This window comes from Rattus norvegicus, chromosome 2 (genome assembly GCF_021556685.1).
Source record: "Rattus norvegicus strain SHRSP/BbbUtx chromosome 2, alternate assembly SHRSP_T2T, whole genome shotgun sequence".
In the NCBI taxonomy this organism is placed as follows: domain Eukaryota; kingdom Metazoa; phylum Chordata; class Mammalia; order Rodentia; family Muridae; genus Rattus; species Rattus norvegicus.
Window position 1 is genome coordinate 243,057,342 of NC_141535.1, and position 15,330 is coordinate 243,072,671.

General features: G+C 42.3%; 1 protein-coding gene across 2 annotated transcripts in view; it reads right to left on the minus strand.

Moving 5' to 3' along the window:
- The window catches only part of Ptgfr (prostaglandin F receptor), a 34,613-nt gene extending 19,579 nt beyond the window's left edge, over positions 1–15,034 (minus strand). The window contains 2 exon segments of one of the 2 annotated variants that reach the window (NM_001437877.1): positions 12,607–13,477; positions 14,859–15,034. In NM_001437877.1, coding sequence (NP_001424806.1) covers positions 12,607–13,404 — 798 coding nt within the window. In that variant the 5' untranslated portion in view covers positions 13,405–13,477; positions 14,859–15,034. 2 annotated transcript variants of the gene reach the window in all.
- Positions 15,035–15,330: the final 296 nt, after the last annotated feature.

The window sequence follows — 15,330 nt, forward strand, 5'->3', positions numbered from 1 at the left end:
ATAGTTATGAGCATATGATACTAAACTACATCAGGGATGAATCCACTGTTCACTGGAATGATGGAGCTATCTGTTGTTCTCTTAGTTACAATTAGGAAAGGAAGTAATACACTAGAAAATGAGGGATGTGGAGGTCTTCACACAGTTTCCCCACGCCCTCCTATGAGCAATTATATCCAAGCCTTTCTGAAAAAGAACATTTCTTATTTACCCTTAGGGTATGCTACACAGGAGGGAAATTCTCAGAAGTGTCTTACTAATACACGGGTCTTGAGCAACAGGAAACCCAAACCCTGGCAGGACTGCAAGAGGAATTGGGGTAGTTCCAGGTACTGGGGACCACTGTGTTTAGTACCAGGATCATGAAAATCAATGTCTAAAACTAGATTTATCTACACCCTCCCACCCTCTGACCACCATCTAGTTTACTTTCACATTTCTCTGACTTAGCAGAGAAAAGTAACTAATGCAGGTCCTGGCTGCCGAATGGGGACGGAAAGTTGCAGCCATGTAGGAATCAGAAGTTTCTGGTCATGTTTGGTTTTCTTGCTCCCACCCTCAAAAGTCAACCAAAAGACCCTGAAAGGAAGAGAGAAGAGGAAGAAAATCCTGACCAGTTCTGCTTGAAAGATGCATTGCAGGAATGTCTATACCCAAATACAAAGACAGCCCAGGACTGTCTGAAAATTAACTCAGTAAAATGTGGTTATGCTGTTCATTCCAACATCTTACAGACAAAATGACTGCAGTGGCAAAAATCACATATTAAATCAATTTGGCATTATAAATCAGTTTTTATTATTTATACATAATATTGTAAGAAATACGAGTTTTGAGAAACGATGACCTCTCTGGTCAAGTGATTCATTCTTCTTGTCCTGATTCCATCAACATGACCAATTAGTGGCACCTTACATGTCTACTGGCCTTGCCAAGGGAGGGCAGAGAGTGGAGAAGGTCTCAGAGGCAGGGAGAGGGGACCACACAAACCATGAAACAGCTCTGCAGTGTAGAGAAAGCCCTGGCATTCTGTGGGGGACAGTAACCCAGTCCCAGGCTATTCATGGTATGATAAAGGCAGTCATAGCTGCCACACAGGCTAACAAGGGCCAGGATGGGAACAGAGGCTGTACACTAAGAACTCCAGCTGTAAAATCCTATGAAGAAAGGTTTCTCATCTAATCCATGCTGTTTCTACATACACCTCACAGGAAAGTATTATGACTGAATTTCAAAATACGACTAGTATGATAAAAACAGGGCACCAAATTTCTTCACACAATTTGTGTAGAATTTTGTGAAGAAAAGGGTAAAAAGATGCATGTGATGGATAAATAGCTGAGCACAGTGGCGCACACCTGTAATCCCAGTACTTGGCAGGCAAAGGTATGTGGATCTCTGTGAGTTCAAGGCCAGCCTGGTCTACACAGAGAATCCCAGGATGGCCAGAGCCACAAAGGAACACCTTGTCTCAGATAAATAGATAGATAGATAGATAGATAGATAGATAGATAGATAGATAGATAGATAGACAGACAGACAGACAGAGGGACAGACAGACAGATAGAATTGGCTGATAGGTTTGAAAGATCCAAGCAATTCCATATATAGGACAGGTAAAAAAAAGTGACTAGTAATTTGGAAATAAGTGGCTACCTATTAAAAATAAAACTCAGATTATTAACTTTTAAATCAAACCAAATCAAGTTATAAATGTATTTAAAACATAAACACAGGTCTGGGGAATGACTAGTGGTAAAAGTGCTTTTTCTGGAATCATGAGGCCCAAAGCTGCAGAAAACAGGCAGACCTGGCTACGAGTGCCTAGAATCCAATCAGGCTCAGCTATGAGTGTCTATAATCCAAGCACGGTACATTGTGTGTATAGATCTATTCATACAGATTAAGTTATAGATATGAATGTAGATATAGACATTGACGATACCGATAAAGATAAGGAAGTGAGACAAATATTGTCACATCAGCTTATTCTTTGGAAATCACCGCCTACAAATCAAGCAAAAGACATTAACCACAGAAGAAATTGATCAGTTTCCTCTCTACAAAGAAAAGAACTAAGTTAAATGGCAGTAAATATTTTAAAAAATTCCTTTTATACAATTGACTTTCTAAGTTTTTAAATGTCAGAATTATTTGTTCTTTGATGCCCAAAGAGTTCTTGAAAAACACTTAAAAAAATACACATGCCTTGCACAGCAGTGATGGAACGAAGAATCTTTTAGTGCGTCACTGACCTACAGTAACACACACCCATGCTAGCTGATTAGAAGGCAGTATCCAGAGTGCTAAGGGGTTCCCTGGGTAAGCAGTATTTATGAAAATTGACCCTAACTCATTAACTTTCTTTTTCACAATGTTTTATGTATCTTAAGAAGGTGCAATATATGAAACTGTTCTCCAAAGAGAAGATGTCAACTGTTGAGGTGAAGGATGGCCTCACTAACAGAGCTCAAAGCAGACTTCACCCCACACATCATCAGCCCTCACAGCCTTGTCTGCCCTCTATCCCCACCCCTACCCCCCACCTCTTAGCCATGGGTTCACTTCTCACTTGCTTCCTTGCTCCTGGTCCTGATCCTTGATGTGAATGTGGAAAACATGATGGCGACCATATGATAATAACAGCTGCTAGCCACCTCTGCTGTAGCTGCTACAACTTGTGATTAGTCCTCAGTCATGCATGCTTGTGCTCTACCTGGGGTTGCAGTGCCACGGAGAAGTTAACCTCCTGGCTCGTTCTGAGCAGATTCAGGAAAATAGAGATTGTTATGTCCATCCCTTATTAGAGATGGATTCATATGCAACAATTCCATTTATTAGACAGATGATAGTCATGGATTAGAAATTATTATCATTACATACAGGTGTAAGTATTTTGTCAGGGCTGGGAGGTTGAACCTGCGACCCCGGGCATGCTAGGCAAAGCATAGCCTATGAAGGAGCTAGGAGGTTCAATTCTGAGAGTTCGTGACAATTGTTCTCTGAGATTTTCTCGTTTGGGGTTCTCTGCCCTCTACCCGGGACACACCCAGGTCTCCCCTCAACAAAGAACTGGCCAATGGAGGACTTAGTGAATAAATGAAAGGCCAGGTAAGTTTTTGGTTTCACAAAATTTCTATTATTAAAATTCGTAGAAATCTAAATTATTTTTCTATGTCTAGTCTTTTCCAAGATGTTTTTAACTTGCATGCTTAGAAAGCACTAGAAACTTTGCAGTGCCTTCTCACCAATATCTTAAGTATCTTCTCCATCCTGTGTCATGTCACTGATCCAATGATTTATGAAATATTAATTTAATCATTCAATATTTATTATCTAATTTAATTGTTCTAGTAATGATTCATTACTTGAAAAAACAAAACTCTTAATATTAATTCACTGAACACTCATGCTGGAAGGAATGGAAGGAGGAGAAACTGTGGTTGGGATGTATTGTATGAGAGAAGAATATTTTCAATTAAAAATATTAATTCTCCTCTATCTACTGTATTCTAATGTTGTGACAACCTGTACCAACATCACTGTCTGAAATGCACACTCTTCTATCTATAGCCATTATTATCATCTTCCCTTTTTGGCATGAACACTTCCATGCCTTGAGTTTGGGTTTGCATGCCAACTTTTCTTTCTAAACGATGCTCTCTGGACACTTTTTCATTGTACGAATTGTCAAAGGTGATCTCATCCTCCAACATCCACATCAGAACACCTGCTATTACTTTATTTCAACTTCTGACACATGTCTTTTTTAATTTCTTCAAGTACCCTTGCCTGTGACCATAAACTTTATGAACAGTTGAGCCATAGTGAATGATATTCTCAGAAACAGTACCTGCCACATGATAAGTGCCCAACAGCAATGTGCCGAATCAGTAAATCAATACCAGTGCACCTCCCCAGAGGAAGGGACAACTCCTGCTGGAACACTCACTTCATTTACCAGGTACAATTAAAGTCCTTTTTGATGACCTCATAGACAAAGTTACCATATAAAAATGAAAGCATAATAACTTCACCCACTAATCCATCCAGTTTTTGCCACAGACCTATAAGGTAGGTACTATTGAGATACCCACTTGTATGTGAATCAGTCATTCCAACCACATGGCCGAAAGCGGAGGAAAGAGGGCTGGCAAGCAAGCTCTAACCCACTGCACTCACCTCATCAAGAGCAAAAGCCTCACAGCCTGTTTGTCATCTGAGCTGTTCCCTCTCTCTGGGAAAGGAGTTCATTTGCTCCTGGCCCTACTCACAGCCCCAAGCATGATGCCTTGTGATAGTCCCAGCGATCTTTGCTAATTTTAACTTGGTTCATTACCTACAGAATAAGAAACAGTATTCAAACTGGAGCAAGATACTTGTGATTAACAAGCACCATCTACTTCTGACCAGAATCTGTAATAAGGACAAGAAACAATAAAAATGTACAAAAAAAAAAGAGAGTTTTCTGAAACTATAAGCGTCTACTCTTTCCCTCTATAACTTAGCCAGCCCTTCTTGATGATGACAGGGGGAACATACAAAACATCTGAACTAAACATAGTTAATTTAATTAGGATGGTGAGGAAAAAAACATGGTAACAGTTTTATAGAAGGTTTTTGTTTGTTTGTTTGTTTGTTTGTTTGTTTTGTGTTGTATTCTATTATGTGCCAATTTCTCTGTTACAGCTTTTAGGAAAGTGAAATTATTTAATTCAATAATACCTCTGAATAAGTATAATTATTGCAATCAGTTCCCATATTTACAACATCAGCGTAGGGTAACTCCAAGGTCATAGCTGAGGTGCAAGGGATGACAGCCCTGCTCCCTGCATGTGCTCTAAATAACTGTTCTCAAGGGTATGCTTGATTTGCAACAATGCTCAAAACGCTAGGACGATTTCTTCTAAAGAATCCATTGTCTCTGTCCCCATTTGCATCACAGCACAACTCACTCCCTCTGGTTTTTATTTGGGGATTCAATAGCAAGGGGGAGTGAAGAAACCGCCTCCCTCTCTGTATAAACCACAACTGCGTCCAGTCCACTGCGGGATTCACACCCTCATAGGCAGGTCAGAGAACACACGGAGGGACAAGTTTGCACCAGCTTTGAAAACTATGTTTACAAGAATCAAAAGACAAATTTCTCTCATTCCTTCCTGAACACAGATAAACAATATAGTTATGCCAGGACAAATCCGTGTGGCTGTTAACACCTTCCAAACCAAACACAGATGTGACCGCATTTCATGTACCTCCTGTTCACTTAAGTCCAAGCACATAAACTTACCTGGAAACACTCACATCTTTAATTATACCTTAAATGTATGGAGGCTTAATGAAAAGCCCACACAGTAAATCAGAAGACTTTAACACCCATGAGCATAAAACTACGATGCACATGTTTGTGATTTGTTTATCCTTGAATGGTTCAAGCAATGTTTTGTAAGTGTTGTCTCCATGTCTATGACATCTTTGAGCATTTTTATGTCTTTCTTCTTGAAAACAAGAAATTTTTTTTGCCAAGAATAAATGAACTTAAGATTTAAAAAATAAAAAATCTTCCAGACCACCATGATCATTTTAATCAATTCATTTTTGGGGGGTAATTTCCCATCCCAGCGTTGTCTTCTCTTTAACTAACCAACCTTCACTGGATAGATTTTCCCATGAGGAAAAATGTTATTCTTCTCAATCAAGTTGAGAGGGTGACATGTTTGCCTGGTCCTATTTCAATCTGCAATGTGCTTGACAGGTAGGTAAGGCATGAACGGTTATGAATCCCTATCCCAAGACAAACCCTGCAGGCAATTAGCTTTGAACTGGAGGTCTGTACCCTGAACACTGTTCTGAAGTGTGGCACGGTGCAGTTAGCAGGACCAGGCAGAGGCCAAGCTGTCAAGAAACCATGAGGGAATCCCACTGAAGATACCTCAGCAAACCTGGAAGCAGGAAGCATCCTGAAGACATATTCCCAAATGAGACAAGGAGCAGAGTTTTTCACTCTCATGTTTATCTATTACTATAGAGAATGAACACAGACAGTGACAGTGTCACAATGGTGGGCAAGGTAGCCCTCAGCTGAAGGAAATAGTCCCCAGCAATACCCATCCTAAGGGGTTGCTTCTATGGGGTGCTTCCATATCCACACCAAAAAAAAAAATCTGTCTAGTTATTCTGAGAAGTGATTTCTAAATATAAAATGTGTCCAGTCTTCTAGTCTTGCTATACACTGGGAACATAACTCAGTTGGCACAGGGCTTGTTGAGCACACACGATGCCTTAGATTTCATCTCCAGCACTGTATAAATCAGGGGTGGGAGTCTACACCTGTAATTCTAGAACTCAGGAAAGAAAGACAAAAGTTTGAAGTCATCTTGGGCTACATAATGAGTTCAGGGCCAGGTAGGATAGTTAATACCTGCCTCAAAAATATATAAATCAAGATATAAGTAGGAAATTAGGTAGGTAGGTAGGTAGGTAGAGGTAGGTAGGTAGGAAGATAGATAGATAGATAGATAGATAGATAGATAGATAGATAGATAGATAGATAGATAGATAGATAGATGATAGATAGATAGGGATAGACAGACAAATATTATACACAAACATATTGATCTAATCATCCAGTAGAGACATGATATTGCCAAGTTCAATTTTAGAAGAATTTCAACATTTAAAGATTTCATTTTATGGCACAGAACATGCAGCATCTGGAACTGTTTATTCAAAGTAATTTTCCTCTGTTCACCCCCTGGCAAGTCTCCCACACATATAATTGGAGGGTTTGTAAAGAGACAGACAATGCTAAAACTGTGGAGATGTAATACATTTTTATTGCTTAACATTTTCCTTTGCTTTGAAACTTCCCATTCAATGCTTGGTTTATGTCCTTGTTGTTGTTGTTGTTGTTGTTGTTGTTGTTGGTGGTGGTGGTGGTGGTGGTGGTGGTGGTGGTGGTGGTGGTGGTGTTGTCGTTTGGATGCATGCTGACTAATGTCCCCCCATGTTTAGAAACTAGAACACAAATGCCATAGGACACAACACCACAATCCACTTGCTGAGACTAACTGAGGAAACGACAAATAGATAGATTATTGTAATAATGGAAAAATAAAATCCCAAACCTAGTTTGTCTATAAGACGGTTCTAATTCTGACAAGGTCTTAAATTCTAGCTCAGATTCAAGCTTCAGAATGGCCAGGGTTTTTGCAGGCTCTGTTACTTGGGAACTTTCAGAGGGAAGTTTTTCTCCTTCAATCCCAATCACGAACTGGAGGTCCAAAACCAACAAGATCACACACAAAATGCAAGATGAGACAAAACAGTCATGCATTAAGCCTTATTTTGCATGACTTTTGGCTGGCACCTACTATAGAAACCAACCCCAGGCCCAACACAAGGCTAGGGACTGAGGATATAGCAATAAACAAGGTCCCCTACCTCTTTGTAGCTTTCATGCAAGAGGCGAAATGCAAGCAACCAGCAGACAAACTAAGAAATAGCACACACTTGTGAGTGCTTTGAGGGAAATAAAGCAGAGGAATAGAAGAGAGGAGTTGAGACATGATAATTTTTAAGACGGCTTAGAAGAGGTAACATTTGAACAACAGGACAACAGTGTGAGCGCTACAGGAACATCAGGGGTGAGCTCAGGCAAGCACGCCAAGGCCCAAGAGAGGACTGTGCCCCTAGAGATTTCAAGTCCACTTCTGTACCTCCCACAGTCAGGTGACCATGTCAGCTACTGCATGTGCAGTTCAAAGTTTGCCCACACAGCGCGCTTGCTGTCAAGCTGTGCCTTAAGGAACTGCCAATGGTGTGTGTCTGAGCTGTTGAGTAGTTTTACAGAAGTGGAACCCTGGAATCATAGATCCTGCCAGGGAACAACACTGTGACTCCCATATTCCAAACAACGATACCCTGACATTTAGGATGGGAAGCAGCTGAGACAACAAAAGTCAGCAGCAATCCATGTGATAAAACAACACAGTGAGAGGTCACTTAGCTCTTCATTTCAGTGGGATCCCTCTTATTTGGCATGGTCAGACCTAAGAGGGCACTAGTTAATATCTTTAAATTTGCAAATAATTCAACAATTGTGTATAATCTCTCTGTGTGCATATATATGCATAGATGCAAATGTATATTTTATATGTCTATAAATACATATGGCACTAAAGAGATGACTTAGTATTTAAGAGGACTTGATTATCTTCCAAAGAATCAGAGTTCAATTCTCAATACATATGTCAGGTTGCTCACAACGATTTGTAACTCCAGCTCCAAAAAGTCTGATGCCCTCTTCTGGCCCCCAAGGGTACTTGTGTGTATATATATTTGTGTATATATATTTGTGTGTGTATATGTGTGTCATTAATTACACACACACACATACACACACACACTGACATACATGTATGCACTAACCTTACATATATATATATGTATAGTATATACTATTTATACACAAACCCATGCTATATGCACAGATTTAGACACATAGTATTGGTTGACTGTCATGTACACAAAATGTCAAAAGATTAGAAATGTTTGACCAAGCTCCAGAACATGTTTATGGATTTTCCTATATTCTTTCCCCTTAACACTTATAGATGTGTATCCATCTATCATCCTTTAGTGCTAAAACAAGGGCACAGATATGTAGAGATTCTATTGAGTGTTTTTAAATGATGGAGAGCATCAGCCTCCCAAAGAGAATGGTCTCAACCTAATGTCCACAGGATAGAGCCTTCCATTCCCATCATTGCTTACTTACTCTATAACAGCCGGTCAGTACAGTACTGGCACCTTAGCAAGTTCAGTCAAAGTTAACCTAATGCCCAATGGATCTGTATCTGATAATCACCCTAGAGATTAAATATTTAGCTACAAAGGTGACTAGAAAGATTTACATAAGAGTTACAGCCTGTGAAAAATCTATATTCAATTCTACGTACATAAAAGAACACATTTCTTGAGTAAACTCAATTACATAGGAAATCATTTTGTTCCTCAGATACTGTTTCCTTCATTTAAAATTATTGTCTGTTTCTGAAGAAATCATAAAACAAACGCCTAGCCTTCTACAGAGAAATTGCTGAATTTCAACATTTCATTACTCTACAGGTGCTGACCTGGGAAATGTTAAAATTTTACCATTTGGTTTCAGTATTTGCTTAACTTGTACCTTCAAAACTCAGAACCCATTCTGGTCAATCATTTCCAATCTCTTGACATTCATCCTACTTAGGTTTCAATCAACCAGTCAACAAGTATTTATTGCCCTACCAAATTGGAGAAATATGCATAGTAGTTACAGGAAACTCCTTTTAAAGTTGCACATTCTATGAAAAGAGCATAGAAAGGCATCATTGTATATATAAAGGCAAAACCAAAATATTAATTGTTACTTGAAGCTGGGCATAGTGGGCACTCACATACAGGGCAAGAAGATCACCAGATGTTCAAGGACAGCCTGCTCCGCCTGGTGAGTTCCAGGTAAACGTAGCTTGAAAGACTGTTTTACAATTGTTTGACTCCCAGAGCTTGCCGTGAGCTTGTTCCTGTAAGGAACCCTAAGCTAAAAGCCTAGTGTAGGGTCTCCATTTGTCAGCTGGAATTTTAATTGAGTGAATTTATCTGAGTTAATCGTATTTACAAATATGAAATACAGATATGGCAAAACCTAAATGTTACTAGTGAGTTATATTTTAAACAAATGCAATAGTTATTCTTGACTCCTAAATCTCAATTCCTGAGAAAAGCAAATTCCATTTTCCTCCTCCATAAAGTAAAATACACCATGATTACAAGCCAGAATGGGATGCACGGCAGACACTTGACATCATCATACATTGGCAGAACTTTTTTTTTTTTCTGATTCTATCTTTCCAAGTCACTGGCAATTGTGTTTTGTTTTGTTTTGTTTTTATATTCAGGTTTTTATTGAATACTTTTAATTTACATTTCAAATGTTATTCCCTTTCCCGGTTTCCTGTCCATAAACTCCCTATCCCATCCCCATTCTCCCTTCTTCTATGAGGGTGTTCCCCCACCCAGCCACCCACCCCTTCCCATCTCCCTGCCCTGACATTCCCCTACACTGGATCATCCAGCCTTGGCAGGACCAAGGGCTTCTCTTCCCACTGGTGCCCAACAAGGCCATCCTCTGCTAAATATGCAGCTGAAGCCATGGGTCTGCCCCTGTGTTCTCTTTGGGTGGTGGTTTAATCCCTGGGAGCTCTGGTTGGTTGGTATTTTTGTGACAGAACTCTTAGAATGTTGAAACAACTCATAATATCAGCCAATTGAGAGGCAGCTGTGTACTTAACACAGTTAAATTGCCTATGCACTCAACACAGAAGGAATTTACACACTGAAAAGCATTTCAGACATGACACGTAAGTATACCAATAACTCCTAAAGAGAAAGGAAAGAAAGTGCCCCAGGAAAATCTGCTGCTTTGTATGTCATTCAGAAGGAAGGGGGAAGAAGAGGGGAGGAGGAAGAGGAAGAAAAGGAAGGAGAAGAGAAAGAGGAGGAGGAAGGGGAAGAGGAGGATGAAAGGGAAAAGATCTCAAAAAAGAATGCCACTAAAACTTATTTGAAATATAAATTGCATCATATTATCTATGTAATCAATAAAAGAAACCAAAATTTCAGAGAGAGAGAGAGAGAGAGAGAGAGAGAGAGAGAGAGAGAGAGAGAGAGAGAGAACATGTAAATTTTACACATTCCTGAAAAGAATCTGGAATTCACTTCCTCTGTAGTCTTACTGGAGCTAATCTTTCACTACAGTTCCTCAAAGTCAAAAGCCAGATGTAAAGGGAATGCTCACAGTGATTAAGAATACAGATCAACACACACCCACGGCCATGACCATCTTGCTGTCTGAATCATGGTTCCTTCTATAACACACTGATTGCAGGGCCCTTAGGAGCCATGAACTTCGTCCTTCACCATCAAAGTTTCTTTAACATTCTCACCCCGCTCTTTTCATTTTTACCTCCAAAACTGCTGAAGTATTAATGAAACAATACCCCATTTTGTATTTCGAAAAACCACATTAGTTTAAAATTTTAAGCAGTTCCTCATGCCAAGTATCATAAATTTAAATTAAACCACTCAAAATTAACACTGGTAGAGTTCAAAATGTTAGATCTGGTTTTTGTCCTTCAACTAAACCATTATACTACTAGGAGCAAATCAAACTCCAGCCTTCATCCACCACAGCTCCCATAAACTGACGACACACGTCTTCCCAAAGCCCAATTGTCATGAATAGCCCCAGCCCTCTTACATGAATCCTTCTACCTAGCCAGGGCAAGGAAAGCATGAGTAGATTTTTTTAATGATATAACAGAATATAAGAAACTAAATTAAAATTGTAATGCTATAAAATGAAAGCAAACGAGTATTTATAAAAGAAGCCCCTTTATAAAACAAAGGTATCTTTTCCCTTGGCTCCCGAGTGTGGGTCATGCTCATAACCTTGTACCACATCGAGATCACCTGTGCTGTATATGAAGGCAATGCAGGCTGCCATCCTCAGACAGCCAGTGGCCATGCTAGGGACACAGGAGAGTACATTACTCACAGACCGGCAGCTGACCTCCTCAGTGACTGCCATCCATAGCACAGCCTCTATATCCAACTTTGCTTGTCCTCCTGCCTTCTTTCGACCTTGGTCGGTCCAACCTAGATGCTCACCTCTGGATGCCAGCCTGCTTCCCCACCACTGCAGCAAAGGTTGAACCCACTTGACACTCCCCTTCCTCCTACAGGAGGGTGGCTCTGCTCTTTAATTGCATGCTATCGTCACTCTCATCGCAAAGGGAATTTGGTGAATGAACTGGGGTCACGTCACGGCTTCCCTTACAGTTTTCCCTTCTTCTGTCTGGAAGAGAATAGCAGTGCTTCACTTCTACTACAAAATTCCTTTCGTTCCTGATTAAATACCAGGCTGTCACAGGTGCCTGCCGAGTACAGAGCTTTTAAAAGAATGAAAGTTGTACTCTCAAGAATGTCTGGTGATGTCTGATCCCCTCGCTCGTCAGACTTTCCCCAGTGTCCGCATTGCTCCAGCGGCCGTAAACTAGTGATGTTTTCTCTTCATTACCCACAGAAGTGGCTGAGCTCTCTCTATCGGCTCAGTTCATCCCTAGAGTTGGCAAGCTGTAGTTTTATCTTTACATGCTAAGAATGACCCAACTGTTCTCCTCTGACTGCAGAGGCAAATCTGTATCTCTTTCTATTAAAGCCTACCTGGCCCAATGGTCTAATAGAGCCACTCATTCTATCAACAGTTTAGAAGGTAACACCCGGTATGTTGAAACTACTGTTTGTGTTACTTGACACTAACCTGCATGGAAGCGAGAAAGGCTACACTTGTTCAGAAGCACATTTCTTTGGGGTTTATGGGAAAATAAACCTGTGGGTCAAACCCAACTGAATTCTAAGCCAGAACAGAGCCCTGAAGTCAATTTTAGCATTTAAAGGATTGACATTCTAGACCAGTAACCCTCATAACAGCAACAAACTTTTATATGCACAGAACATAGATAAACCCAAGAAGGCAGAAACCAGCAAACTGTAGGCTCTTACCAGAAAGGGACTCCAGCAGACGCAGGAGACACACATTATGGCCAGGAGCTGAATGACCATCTCCAGGTGGTGAGACCTGCCTTGCCTGTGCTGCTGACTTCTAAACTTCACTCTCAAAAGTGTGACTCCCGTGACGGCGTTGCACGAGAATGAGATGCCGAGAGCTAAGAGTCCCAGGGAAGAAAAGAACAAGAGATAGAACCTGTCTTCCCAGTCTTCGATGTGCTCTGTGTTGTAGAAGCACCAAGTTCTGGATGCTTGGATTTGATAATCTCGGTGTCCAAGGATGGGCAACAGGGCCACGAAGACAGCAAACATGCACACACCGCTCAGTATCATTTTCACATGCTTAGACGTGATCTTTGTAGAGTGGAATAGAGGGTTGGTGACCCCGATGCACCTCTCAATGGCCATCGTACTGCCCAGGAAAAGTGGGCACAAGCCAGAGAACACCATGGAGATCCCAAAAACACTGCACAGGATGTTCGATTGATCGAAGCGGATCCAGTCTTTATCAGAAGCGTATACGAAGACAGCTATCCCTCCGTTGATGAGGTGGCCGAAGAAGTCTGTGATCACCAGGCCACTAGCCAAGAGCAGGAAAGAAGCCTTCGACTTCCGTCTAAATCTCTGATATGCCTTCATGAGGATGGCAATGGCCAGGCTGTTAGATACAATCCCCACCGTCATGAAGATTATTGAAAAGAACACTGAAAGCCGGTTCTCCGTCTGGCAAGTCGTGTTGGCGATGAGTCCAGCTGCAGAGGACGCCGGCTGCTTGGAACTGTTTATGGACATCGTTGTGGAGATAAACGCCGTCCCCCTCAAGTCATCTCTCTGTCACGACTGTGCAGCCTCGAAGTGCAGACATCTGCAGCACACAGGACAGGAATCAGAACGACCCAATTGCCAGTCATCTGACATTTAGAGCCAAGTGCCTCAGCACCCTGGGGTGGGATGAGTTTGCCCAGCCTATCATAAGTCAGGTTGCAGAAGTCTGACAACAGTGTGCATCTGCTCCCTAGTTCTGTTTTTCTCTTTCCAGGTAGAGATACCACCCAAGCGGACTCCTGTCAGTTCACTTCCCTAGAAAGAGCAATCTCAAGAAAACAAACAAAACAGAACAACCATCCTGATGTGTCCTGCTGACATCTCCAACCATTTGAGGTCTTACTAAAGCACTAACAAGATTAGATTTCAATCCAATAAAGTTTTTAAAACATGGCAATTTAAATAACTAATCCTTTAGGATCGTGTTCTTTGTGAGACATTCACTCCCAAGTAGGTGATCCACCTGCTGGTCATGTAACCAGGGTCATGAGGACAACAGACAGAATCAATCTCTCTCTCTCTCTCTCTCTCTCTCTCTCTCTCTCTCTCTCTCTCTCTCTCTCTCACACACACACACACACACACACACACACACACACACGTTACAATTTGTCTCATGGAAGAGCATTGAGGCGAAATCCCTGTGCAAGATGAGGAGGGGAGAGAGCAGCCCCCACCCCCACCCCCACCCCCACTAGCTTGTCCTGAAACACGCTGTCAGGTTACTGTAACCTCCAGTGAGAAGTACCGCTCTGTTTGCTGTTTGGATTTTTTTCTTTTTGTCCCTAATGTGTTGAGTCCTAAATTCACGCTAGCTTCAGGACCACAGCCACCCACCACTAGATAATTCGATTGTTTTCCCAGAGCAGCTTTCCCGGAGGCTGGGGATTTGACAGCACAGTGGCTTTAGGTGCCTGGAGGGAAGAGGTTGGCTGCCCCCTCGGTGTCTTACTCACAGTTGACTTTGCCAGTTGCAGAGCCCACACCCCCAAGGGGCCTCAGCTTGCAACATTGCCTTAAACCTAACCAACTTGCCGAAACTTTTTGCAATTCCTCAAACTCCAAAGAGTTCTTTTCCCTCCCACCCTGGGGGGCGCCAAAGGTCTGCCGCAGCGGGGGTAGGGACCGTGAAGTGCCGCCACCACGGAAAGAAAGGGGTAGCCCTCTGTGCCTGCTTCTCTCCTGGGGGTGGGGGAAATCCTTGCTACTGACCCCATCCTTACAGCGAAGCCCCCAAACCCTCTTTCCCCACAACACACCGCGAATTGAGTCCAAAATCCCTGCCAATCTCAGCCTATAGTGCTCTCCAGCGGGGCCTCTGCGGCTGTCGCCACAGGAGTTTATCAACCCTGGGTCCGGCTGGAGAATCCAGAGGCCGTGGGAATCCGGCTGTGGGAATGCAGCCACGGGGTTGCTGTTACCTCGGCATCCTGGGCCATCGAGTGGCTGTGTCCGGAGCAGAAGAGCGCGGAGCCCGGTGTTCCATGGCGCAACCAGCCCCGCGCAGCCGCAACCCCTGGTTCCACCGCCTCCCTAGGACCCTTCTGAGCGCTGAATCACAGGCAGGACCTATTGTGTCCTGGACTCCAGAGCACCTAGAGATGCTCCCAGCCTTGGCAGGCTGGAGGGCTGGGTGACCTCCGCCCTTCCTCGGCTCCCTCCTCTCCGCCCACTTTCTCTACCCTCGCAGCGAGAGGCTGTGGCATGGTCCTCTGATGCTTTGGCCACCAAGCAGCACAAGACAACAACGCTTTCGGCCACCAGACAACTACGGAAAGTTTTGATTTAAACTCATTTCCAAATGAAAGAGGTCATTTCTGAAGCTGCCAGATATGAATGAGGAGAGCCAAGGCATGCCTAGACGCTGGTGTGTGGGGTGGTCGGATACAGCTT